The sequence below is a fragment of the Anolis carolinensis genome, unplaced genomic scaffold, assembly GCF_035594765.1.
Source record: "Anolis carolinensis isolate JA03-04 unplaced genomic scaffold, rAnoCar3.1.pri scaffold_10, whole genome shotgun sequence".
NCBI classification, from domain to species: domain Eukaryota; kingdom Metazoa; phylum Chordata; class Lepidosauria; order Squamata; family Dactyloidae; genus Anolis; species Anolis carolinensis.
In genome coordinates this window covers 16,897,426-16,909,757 of record NW_026943821.1, presented here as the reverse complement: position 1 = coordinate 16,909,757, position 12,332 = coordinate 16,897,426, and the positions used below count along the sequence as shown (strand labels likewise).

Sequence of the window (12,332 nt, the reverse complement as noted above, 5' to 3'; positions counted from 1 at the left end):
CCTGTTTTTTAAAGAGACATTTCATTTTTTTAATTGGGTACAGAGGTAAAGGTTGTCTTCCAAATAACTGGAGCTGGAAAACATATAGAATATGATTTTGTTCGCTGTTCCATGGTTCATGTAACATTTACTTGGTGATTGCTTGGAGATGGCCAATTCTCTCACACCAGAAGCGACTTGCAGTTTCTCAAGTTGCTCCTGATATGGAAAAAAAATATTCCCATGGAAAAGCTTTTTGCTAAGTGCCACCTAGTGTTAGCCTTTCCATTAGCGGACAACAAAACCTGCAAAGTTTCTGATAGATGGTTTCAAAATCCTAAGAATGACATGTCCAGAACCCACAACAGTAGCCCCTTGACTCCTTTGCTCCCTTGGGATATTTGTCAATGGTTCTCTTGTCAGAGTATTTGCAGCGCAGCAGTAATTGGATGGAAGCAGTGGAACTCAGAATGAAGAGACACTCAGAGACGTTGGTAAAACTATTTACAAAGTTTTACTGTATGCAGCAGTAATCAACAAAAACAGACTTGCAGACAACAGACGAACATAGGACTGTTCTGTTCTCCAACAGAACTTGACTCGAACTCTAGGCAGACAGAACTCAACTGAACTGAACTGATGCAATCGTTATGCACAAACACTTGTGTCTGGATACTCCCTAGTTCCAGCCACACATCAAGGTCATCATAGTTTCTTGGCAATTAACTCTTTCCACACTATGGTACATTCTGGATGATGCAATCAGTTGCAATACAAGCATGGCACAAATTGCATTTAAACACTATCAATACACAAATCTCACATTAACATCTCTGCTGCTCTTTATCATAATCTTTACTGCCTGCCATGCCTCCGGGGTTGAAATTTAGGTTTCTAAACAAGGACCGCAGATAACAAGGACCGCAGATACCAAGGGCTGCCTGGCAAGTTCCACTAACTGCCAATGTTCCGGAATAGAGATCAGGATTCACCAGGTGAAGGCATTACAAAACCAATATTCTGCATTCTGGATCATTCTGGGAGCTGACGTCAGAAAAATAGCTTTCCCCAGTTCAACCTCAGCAGTTACCCTTTATGGCTATCTGTGCTATTTTCTTCCTGTTTCACTTCCCCCACTATAGTAACACAACTTCCAATGATCGCCCTTTCCTCTCATTAGTTAAAATATTCACAAATGTTTGCAGGTTCATTGATTGAAGCAGGCTTGCAAAGATCTTCTTCAAATGGAGCTTTCAAAAGTTTTAGGCTTTAATTTCCGAGGGTCACTGGGTGAAGGAATAAAAACCCACTGCGCATTTGAACCAGGAGATGGTTTAAGTGGTCAAATGTCATTATAGTTACTACCTGCGTAACAGGGTAGCCACCTATACATCATTATCCTCCCCCCAAGTAGACAAAAATTGGGTAGAATTTACATAAAATGTGTTGTTCCCAGTTTGTATTGTGATTTAAATAGACAAATAATCAATCTTATTATGACGGGGAAACTCGTGACCAGGATCCTGTGTGCTGGTGCTCAATCTGCTGCTGTCCAGGCACTAACTTTGGGTTTGCACCTTCAAGGAACCAGTAGCTCTCATTCTTTATATTTTATATTTTAATTGGATGTAAAGTAGATGGATTTTCAGAGAGAGGATGCTTTCAAAGAGTAGCTTGTCCTTGGATGCTCTTACAGTAGAGAACTCTCTTTTGCAAATAGGACACCTCTCCACCCCTAAGACCCTCTCTTGTGTTCCTAATTCTAGTTCCTGAGATGTAAGGCTAAAAGCTAAGATGTAAGGTATGACACCTTCCATCTCAGCCACAACCTTGTGCCTTACAGAATGATGAAGTTATTTCTACTAACTGGGAGACGGATGAGGCCAAGCAATTGTCCAGGAGTTCCCTCAGAATCAGCATCAAAGCAGAAGACAACATGGCTACAGTGAGCTGCCAGGCCTTGAACCAAGTCTTGAAGTTTCCTCTGCAAGCCAGCATTGTTCTACATGTGGCCTGTGAGTGTCAGAACACGTCCTGTAAAAGATATACGTAGCCAAGTCTGCCATATCCTCTGTGACCATTCTTCATCCCATGATAACACTAAAGCAGTGGTTCACAACCTGTGGGTCTCCAGGTGTGTTGGCCTACAAGAAATCCCAGCCAGTTTACCAGCTGTTAGGATTTCTGGGAGTTGAAGGCCAAACCCTCTGGGGACCACAGGTTGAGAACCACTGGACTAAAGGTTTGTCTCCAATATGTTCTCCATCACTGCTGCCTCCATTGATTCTTCCAGTTTTTTTTAGTTGTGATTTCTAGTTTTTCCCTCCAAAGAGTTTATTTTTCCATAGAAAGCTAGTGTGCTTTAAACTACTCCACATGGCAATGATTGGGTCTCTGTGTAAGGCTATGTTTCCCAACCTGGGGTCCCAGGATGTCTTTTGCCTTCAACTTCCAGAAATCCTAACAGCTGGTAAACTGGTTGGAATTTCTGGGAGTTGTAGGCCAAAACATCTGGGGACCCCAGGTTGAGAACCACTGGTGTAAGGGTGTGCTAAAGCCTTGTCATTGAGAATCCATTGTTTCTCAAATTGTGCTCCTCCAGGTGTTTTGGACTTCAGCTCCCAGAAATCCCAGCCAATTTACTAGCTGATAGGAAATGTGGGAGCTGAAGTTCAAAACACCTAGAGGAGCACAGTTTTGTTGGGAATGGAAGAGCCGTTAAGCTCTAATCACCCTCTTTTATGAGGTAAATTCCCATTAAAATAGCAGAGTAAAGAATTGCAGCAGCGTGAGACTTATGGGTGTGAGTTTGGAAGGCCTCTGCATCATCAGGAAGGCAAAAAGGATGCAAAGTTAGCTTTAAAGTTTAAAAGGTTAGGACCTATCTAGCTAGTCTATACTATTCTAATACACATAGAGGGATTAAAATAATAAAGCTCTAGATAAGCTACATCTTGACTAATAGAGGACAGAGGTGCGTCCTCTCTGGAACAAAACAGGAAGCTGGAATGGCGACCAGGCCTCATGGGTCGCTTCTTCTCTAGGGCCATAAACATTCCAAAAGACCAAACTGGGGAAATTACGTCAAAGCCCTAGGAGAGATTACATTTCTAGGAACATCAAAGGGTGGGCTGACTTAAATAGGATGGGAAGCAGGAAACAATGGTGAATCCTATCTAGGCGTGCTTTGGAAACGGGGAAAGGATTCCCTCAATCTAACTCTATCATCTATCTGACTACATTTAGACTTGAGTAGTCCAGGATGAATCCCAACAAGTTTGAGAAACTCTTCACTAAGGGATTAAGAGGAAAAAATAGAAAACTATGGAGAAACTGGTATCTCTATCTCATTTATGGGAGTAGGATCCAGCAATGGGTGAATGTTCTCTTCCCACATGTGTTTCTGGATGTCAGTTCCTCCTGAACAGGTGAAAATCATTGGCTCAAGCAGCACTCAAGAGGAGAAGGAGATTTCTCTGTCTTGTTCCACTTCGCCCAGCAACCCACCGGTCTTCCTGCGCTGGTGGCTGGGCTGGAGGGAACTCAATGCCACTGAGGTCACCAACTCAGAGGTAAGCAATTTGAGCAAGGACTGAAAAAAAAAAGCATCAGTCAAAAGGTTTAGATATCTATTTCCTTCATCCTGAGTGATGTATGCTTTTCTCTTGCAGGCAGCCCATGGAGGAATGATTACAGTATCGAATCTGACATATGAAGTACACCGAGAAGACAATGGTCTATCGCTGATCTGTGAGGCTTTCAATGAAGCCATCATGTACACCAAGACTGCCAGTGTGGCCCTCAGAGTAATGTGTGAGCATGAGGACAGGGATTAGAAAGGGCTGGCAAGGGGCATTGGCAGCATGTGTTTCAACATGTTTTGAGCCCATTCTGCTATTTTTTTCCTCCCCTTGGCCTTCCTTGCTCCTTATTTTTAAATTCAGATCCACCTCAGAAAATCTGGATTGATGTGCCGCCTCTAGAAACATGTTTTCGAGCTGGCAATGAAGTCAAACTCACCTGTTTTGCCAGCGGTGGTAACCCTTCACCTCGTCTTGAGTGGTATAAGGTATCTCTTTTTCTTTGGTCTGCTTTGTCTAGTTTATTGATGGTGAATATTCTGGAACTGGGGCCCAAATCTATATATAATAAAAGTCAGTGTTTGTATGCGGGTTTGTGGGTATGTATGTATGTATGTATGTGTGTATGTATGTGGCAGCTTTCTGATTAGCCGCCACTATCCCAGGCCACTGAGACCACCAGGAATGACGGACCTGCCCCAAACTTGACACGCTTAACCCCCATGACACACTTTACGTCCTGGTGCCATTTGCAGGACGATGGACCATGGGTGATGGGATTTGTAGTACTTTCAATCACTATGACTCCCACAGGCCACTGCGATGCCCACCATAGAATCATAGAATAGTAGAGTTGGAAGAGACCTCATGGGCCATCCAGTCCAACCCCCTGCTAAGAAGCAGGAAATCGCATTCAAAGCACCCCCGACAGATGGCCATCCAGCCTCTGCTTAAAAGCCTCCAAAGAAGAAGCCTCTACCACGGCCCGGGGGAGAGAGTTCCACTGCCGAACAGCCCTCACAGTGAGGAAGTTCTTCCTGATGTTCAGGTGGAATCTCCTTTCCTGTAGTTTGAAGCCATTGTTCTGTGTCCTAGTCTGCAGGGTAGCAGAAAACAAGCTCCTCCTCCTCCCTATGACTTCCCTTCACGTATTTGTACATGGCTATCATGTCTCCTCTCAGCCTTCTCTTCTTCAGGCTAAACATACCCTGCTCTTTAAGCCGCTCCTCATAGGGCTTGTTCTCCAGACCCTTAATCATTTTAGTCGCCCTCCTCTGGACGCTTTCCAGCTTGTCAACATCTCCCTTCAACTGCGGTGCCCAAAATTGGACACAGTATTCCAGGTGTGGTCTGACCAAGGCAGAATAGAGGGGGAGCACCAGTGACATAACTGGACCAAACTTGGCCCACAGAACCCCTGTAAACCCCTTTCTGTCCTGGAGCAGATTGGGGGAGGATGGACCAAGTAGCTTCACTCACTTCTTGCTCTGGGAGTTGTAGTTCACCCTTATACAGACAGCACTGAACCCAACCAACATCAGATCTGGACCAAACTTGGCACACTGCCTCATCCTGCCCAACTGAGCATACAGGCAGGGTTTCAGGGTGATTGTCATTTGGCTCTGGGAGTTGTAGTTCACCCTTATACAGACAGCACTGAACCCAGCCGACTTCGGATCTGGACCAAACTTGCCACACAAGTTTCTCAAAATACCCGGGCACCGCCGGGTCCCCAAGCTAGTACTATATAAAGTGTCTGTCACAGCAGTTAGACTCAGTTCATTTCCTGTCTCAAATACTTGCATGGAGTTAACTCTACTGATCCTTGCCCAGAAGCAGTTGTATCTTCTTCTCAAAAGGCTCATCTACATCTTTTTTGTTGCAGGAAAGGTGTGCCCTTCCAAATGTTTTTAGACTGAAACTCCCAGCAACCACAGTCAGTGGTGAGGAATGCTGGGAGTTGCAGTCCAACATCTGATTGTCATTCCTGTGTTACAGTATGGCTCATGTTTGTTTCTTTCCAGAAACGGCTAAATGCGTAAGAGAGGTGATTGAGTTTTGGTTATTTTTAGAGATTGTAACCTTTTAGAAAACCAGAATCTCCATAATCTTTTGGAGAAAAATGGAATTCACAACCATTTGAAAACCATAACCTTTTGTTAAAGTATGATCATCCAGAGAAGAGCCTAAAACCTGTTTGAGTAAATCTTCTCTTCAGTGGTATATATCCGCATGAACAATGCAATTTGTCTTTTCAGTTGTTAGACTGATAACCTGGTTATCAGATCTCTGATCTGTTAGGAACAGAGATTATGCCAATGCACAAAAACAGCAGTTCTTCAGAAATGTTTCTTTTCAGTGCCCAAAGACATCTACTCTCCCATAAAACATCTTGTTACTATATTATGTTCTCAAGAGACAAAAATAAAGTAGACTTCATTGAAAGTAACATAACTTGTTTACTCACAGCCTTCATGTATTCAGTATACCGGTACATAACTTGTCAATCCAGTTAAAGATAGGTTTGAAGTAGTTTCTCTGTGTAAATAACACAGGACATCTTTCTTATAATCAAGAGCAATATGAGTTTGCTCTTAACTGTCCATAGCCTACATGGCATCTGATGGAGTCTGTGCTCCAAGAAGTCTCATGGCTAAAATATTGCTTGTTCTTCAATGGAGTCTCAGATCTCAGCAGTCCCAGATCTGATCATGTGGTCTGAAGCCCCTCCTACAACCCCAAGAAACATAGAGTAAAGGGAAAGCTGCATATCAAAACACACATATACAATACTCAGCAAACAGAATCGTATCAAACAAATTACTAGCGGAGGCTTGAGAAGGTTTCTATTTCCAGCACTTAGCAATCCAAGCAATCCTTTGAAGTCTCCGGGTCAAACAAAACATAACCTTTTAAAGTGCAGACTTCCAAAGCAAACTTTACAGGGCAAAGGGATATATGGGTGAAATAGTATTACAGCTTATCCCCCTTTGGTCTCTTCTCTATCCAGACAATTATCTTGGAGCCTGGTTGGGATGAAAATACCTGAGTGAGGAAAGTAAACCTCAGGCAGGGGCTACATGTCCTATTTTCTTAACATCCTCTCCAAGATTTTATACATTTGCTGTCTTATTTTGGCTTAATATGTTCTGATCCTGTGTGAGTCTGGAAGCAACCATCTGCTGTGCTGTGCTCCTGCATTAGGGACACACGTTTAACCAGTGAAACTGGGATGAATGGGAGAGCATTTGTGCAGGACTCTTACCTTGGAGCAGTTTTTGCATTACAACTCATGCAGTGTTTTTCTACCCTGAAGGAGACCTGTACAAACATAGGAGGAGCCACAGCAACATGTGGGCAGCAGCAACAGCCGTCTCCTGGCAAAAGTGGACTATTGAAGCCCTGTCTGGGAAAACAGGTGAGTGGGATGTGAATAACTCTTGATTTTGGTTTGAAGGAAAGGAGCAAAAAAATATGGGATAGATGAGATGCTGGGAAGCACACAGAGCTGCAACGCGCCACCTGTTCTGAACAAGAAATTTCCCCTGCTCCATTGCCAGTGTAACTATATCGCTGCTTTCAATCAAATGTAATCTACATCTTTCTGAAACAAGACAGACCCTGCAGACATGGCTTCTGTGCATCAGACTGGGAGCAGAACACTCTTTCAAACAGTCTTCTGATCTTTGAAAGCAAACAAACGTTTGCTGGTTTCACAGCTCTCTAGTCTGAATAATCTGAATAATTGTTTGAATAATTGGAATTCTAGCATCTCTATGTTCTTGATACTGGCAGACTTCATTCAGTAATAATAATAATAATAATAATAATAATAATAATAATAATAATAATAATAAGGTTTGGATCATTGATGTTGCCATCCCAGGTGACAGTCGCATTGACGAAAAACAACAGGAAAAACTCAGCCGCTATCAGGACCTCAAGATTGAACTTCAAAGACTCTGGCAGAAACTAGTGTAGGTGGTCCTGGTGGTGATGGGCACACTGGGTGCCGTGCCAAAAGATCTCAGCCAGCATTTGGAAACAATAGACATTGACAAAATTACGATCTGCCAACTGCAAAAGGCCACCCTAGTGGGATCTGCACGGATCATCCGAAAATACATCACACAGTCCTAGACACTTGGGAAGTGTTCGACTTGTGATTTTGTGATATGAAATACAGCATGTCTATCTTGTTTGCTGTGTCATACAATAAAATAATAATAATAATAATAATAATAATAATAATAATAATAATAATAAAAAGCTCTCCATGGACAGTTCCTGGGAAAAATCGAGAGCCAAATTGACAAAGAAAAAACATGACTGTGGCTGACAAATGTAACTTTAAAAAAGGAGACGGAGGGCCTGATTCTGGCAGCCCAAGAACAAGCAATTAGAACCAATGCCATCAAAGCCAAAATTGAAAAGTCAACAACAGATCCCAAATGTAGACTCTGCAAGGAAGCAGATGAAACAATAGATCACATCCTCAGCTGCTGCAGAAAGATCGCACAGACAGACTACAAGCAGAGGCATAATACTGTTGCTCAGATGATTCATTGGAACTTGTGCTACAAATACTATCTGCTTGTGACAAAGAACTGGTGGGATCACAAGCTGGAAAAAGTTACAGAGAATGAACATGTCAAGCTACTCTGGGACTTCCGAATTCAGACAGACAGGGTTTTGGAGCACAATACTCCTGACCTCACGATCGTTTTAAAAAACAAAGTATGGATTGTCGATGTTGCAATCCCAGATGACAGCAGGATTGAGGAGAAACAACTGGAAAAGCTGACACGATATGAGGATTTAAAGATCAAATTGCAAAGACTCTGGCACAAGCCAATCAAGGTGGTCCCAGTGGTGATCGGCACACTGGGTGCAGTGCCTAAAGACCTTGGTCTGCACTTAAACACAATCGGCGCTGACAAAATCACCACTTGCAAGCTGCAGAAGGCCACCTTACTGGGATCTGCATGCATTATTTGTCAATACATCACACAGTTCTAGACACTTGGGAAGTGTCCGAAGTGTGATCCAATACAACAGCCGGGAGAGTGTCTGCTGTGGACTCAACTTATTGTGTTTCAAATAATAATAATAATAATAATAATAATAATAATAATAATAATATAAAACTTTATTTATATACTGCCCTGTCTCCCAGAAGGGACTCAGGGCGGTTTCCAATCATAAGAACAACAAGTGCAGTACATAACAGTATAATAAACATATTATTAAAACAGATAAAACTATACAATTAAATAAGCAATAAATAACACTTACAGCAACCTTCTACTGGATGCCCTAGCATCTTTGGCATTTGTGGACCCACATATTTGTTTCAATTATGTCTGTACAATGTGTCCGTCTTCATGCTTTGTTCTGCCAGAAAGTCTTAAGAGGACTGATATGTTTACACTGGAAATATCAGTGAAGTGACCTTTGAATATTCTTGTCCTGCAGCCAGGCTTGTTGTCCTCTTCTTTATCCTGGTTTCCTAGATCCAAAGGATAGCATAGAACACATCTTTTTGCTACCTTCAGCACAATTTCCATTCCTTCTGCAGGAAATCAAGAGTGTAAGGGATGGAATAACCTCAAAGACATCGGGGAATATTGTTTCCAGGGAGCTGAGCCTGACCCTTACGCCCAGTGACAACATGGCTACCTATCGTTGCAATGCTACCGGTGCTTCCAGAACCCCAGCACTCACTGCATATACTTTTCTTCATGTTCAGTGTAAGCCTCAACACACATAATCTACATGTTCATACAAAGCCTTTATATCATGACTCAGAATTTACAGCCCTGCTGTCCGAGAAGGGGTGGATTGAGTTAAGCGTTTTGTATGGTCCATCCTTGGAGAGAATCTCAGGTGTTACTCCTCATCTGATACTCCCATGAGCAGGGGATCTCTGGAACCAGGAGCACTTTAATGTACACTAGACATGTCTGATCAATGAAAAAAATGTTTCAATTCTCGTTTCTAAAGTAGGGGGCGCTGGCGCTTCGATATAGAAAGTATTTCCGATTTTTTCACCCAAAAATTTCGGATATTTCCGAAAATTCATAATGATTCTAAATGTTTCTAAAATGGCAGACGCGCATGCGCAATCGCCAAAAAAAAGGAACCCGGGGGGGGGGGGACTTTTACAGGGCTCTCCCACCCTCATTTCTTGAGCTATCCTCATCAACCCTAGCCCCCACATTTGCATCCATCATGGAAGCTTCTGATTGGCCGGGGAGTGGCAGCCATGTTAGGCTGCACTAAGCTCCCATTCTAGGTAGGTTGCAGAAACAAAAAATTTTTTTTAAATATTTTTAAAAATATATTTAAATTTTTTTTGGGGGGGGGGGGAATTAACGAAACATTAAGAGACAATTAGAGAATGGGCCAACAATGGTTTGAATTACATTGCTGGTTGCGCTGTGAGACAATGTCTCGGAATGCGTATCAAAAAGCGAGAACAATCCAAAATAATTCCGATATACGATTCAAAACGATTTTTTGGACATGTCTAATGTACACACCCTGAAGAGATAACTCTGCCCTTTTCCTTTTATCCTGAGGATGTCAGGAGCTATTGGAAATTGAACGGATAACTGTGGGATGCATGTGTGACTGTCCTATACCCTGACTGTCTAGGCCAGGGGTGAAATTGTATCATTTGCTTTGCCTCTAGTGAGGCCCTTGGAGACCTTTCACTCCAATTTAGATCTCAAATGGAGAGGATTCGGTTCTTTTTCTTTTTGTGACTGCTTTAACTGCGATGGAAACCTGTGATTTGCAGTTTTGGGAAATACATTTAGAATTCTTGGCCAGAGAGCTCTAGTGCCTTACCAAACTACTAACCCCATGATTCCATGTAGTTGACACACATTGAAACATAGTGCTTTAAGTTGTCGAAGGCTTTCTTGGCCGGGATCACAGGGTTGTATGGCCATGTACTAGAAGTATTCTCTCCTGACGTTTCGCCCACATCTATGGCAGGCATCCTCAGAGCTTGTGAGGTATGGAGAAACTCAGCAAGGAAGGTTTATATATATCTGTGGAAAGTCCAGAGTGAGAGAAGAACTCCTTGTCAGTTGGAGGCCAGTGTGAATGTGAATGTTGTAGTTAATCACCTTAATTAGTATTTAATAATAATAATAATAATAATAATAATAATAATAATAATAATAATAATAACTTTATTTTTATACCGTGCCCCATCTCCCCGGAGGGGACTCGGAGCAGCTTACATGGGGGCCGAGCCCGAAACATACAGCAGTAAAACGATAAAACAATTATTCCAACAGTAAAACATCAATATCAATAAAATCATCATAAAAATGAACATACAGCATAAAATGTTAAAAACAGGAGACTAAAACAAGGATCAGGGCCAAAGTGCAGAATATATCAAAATGGGAGAAGTAGTTTCTCAGCCAAAGTAGTCCATAAAGTGCAAAGTAGTAGTGGCAGAATATCCTGTAGTTGGATCGGCAGATAGTTCAACCTAATAATTAATCATCGAAGGCCTTTTGGAAGCTTCATCTCCTGGCTTCTTCCTGCCTAGGGCCATCCTTTGTTCAGAGTCGTTAGCTGCCCCTGGTTCCCCTGTCCGGAACTCCTCTGTTTTCAGTGTATTGCTTCTTATTTACTGTTCTGATTTTTGAGTAGCCAGATTTTGTTCATTTTCATGGTTTCCTCCTTTTTGTTGAAGTTGTCCACATGCTTGTGAATTACAATGGCTTCTCTGTGTAGTCTGACAAGATAGTTGTTGGAGTGGTCAAGCATTTCTGTGTTCTCAAATAATATACCGGTTGGTTCGTCAAGTGCAACTTCGGAGGATGCCTGCCATAGATGTGGGCAAAGCGTCAGGAGAGCATACTTCTAGAACATGGCCATACAGCCTGGAAAACATACAACAACATAGTGCTTTAGATCTGATAAAAATTCATCATTCGCTCCAGACCATTTCTAGATCCACATTTAGGGCATATTGTGCCTGCGTTGAGCTTAACTGTGAATGTCCTATGCAAATCCACAGTGAGCTGTCCTTGGTCCTGCCCTCTATCAAACAGCAGGGACTGCTTAGCTTGACCTGTGTGCTTTGCAAGGACCCAGTTTAGAATGTTCTATCTTAAAAGCTAACTCACTTTGCTTTGGAAACTCTCATCCTGCCGTGGTAGCTTTCTACGTGCAATGGGCTTATGGCATGAGAGAACCCCTCCTTTGTAAAGGTCTTGAAGGGCTGTGCCCCACATTTCCCCCCACAACTTAATGTTCAGCTCCATGAGTGAAGTGATGGGAGCTGAAAATTGAGTGACTGCGGAGGGTAGTATTGAGACCAGCATGGCAATGAAAAGTATTAACACTGGGCAGCACAGTTTAAAAGAGATTTATTTATTTACAGTATTTATATTCTGCCCTTCTCACCCCCAAGGGGACTCAGGGCAGATCACATTGTATACATATAAGGCAAACATTCAATGCCATAGAACATAGAACAGAGACAGAGACAGACGCAGAGGCAATTTAAACCTTCTCCAGCTTCCAGCTTCCTGAGGGTATGCTTGATTCTGGCCACAGGGGGAGCAGCTGCTTCATTGTCCACTGCGACGGCAACTTCCTCATTCCAACGGCGGCGGGATGATTTTTATGTTGTTGTAAATTAGCCTCCCCACATATAAGTGGTACCTAAATTTCCTACTTGATAGATGCAACTATCTTTCGGGTTGCTTAGGTCAGCAACGAGCAGGGGCTATATTTTATTTT

The 12,332-nt window shown here is 42.5% G+C and overlaps 1 protein-coding gene across 2 annotated transcripts in view; it reads left to right on the top strand.

The window, feature by feature from the left end:
- Positions 1-12,332, top strand: part of nphs1 (NPHS1 adhesion molecule, nephrin) — a 78,643-nt gene that overhangs the window by 22,358 nt on the left and 43,953 nt on the right. For both annotated transcript variants that reach the window (XM_062962196.1, XM_062962195.1), the window contains 6 exons: positions 1,823-1,994; positions 3,394-3,551; positions 3,651-3,792; positions 3,924-4,048; positions 6,877-6,978; positions 9,139-9,310. In XM_062962196.1, the coding sequence (XP_062818266.1) occupies positions 1,823-1,994; positions 3,394-3,551; positions 3,651-3,792; positions 3,924-4,048; positions 6,877-6,978; positions 9,139-9,310 (871 nt within the window). The remainder of the gene's footprint in view (positions 1-1,822; positions 1,995-3,393; positions 3,552-3,650; positions 3,793-3,923; positions 4,049-6,876; positions 6,979-9,138; positions 9,311-12,332) is intronic.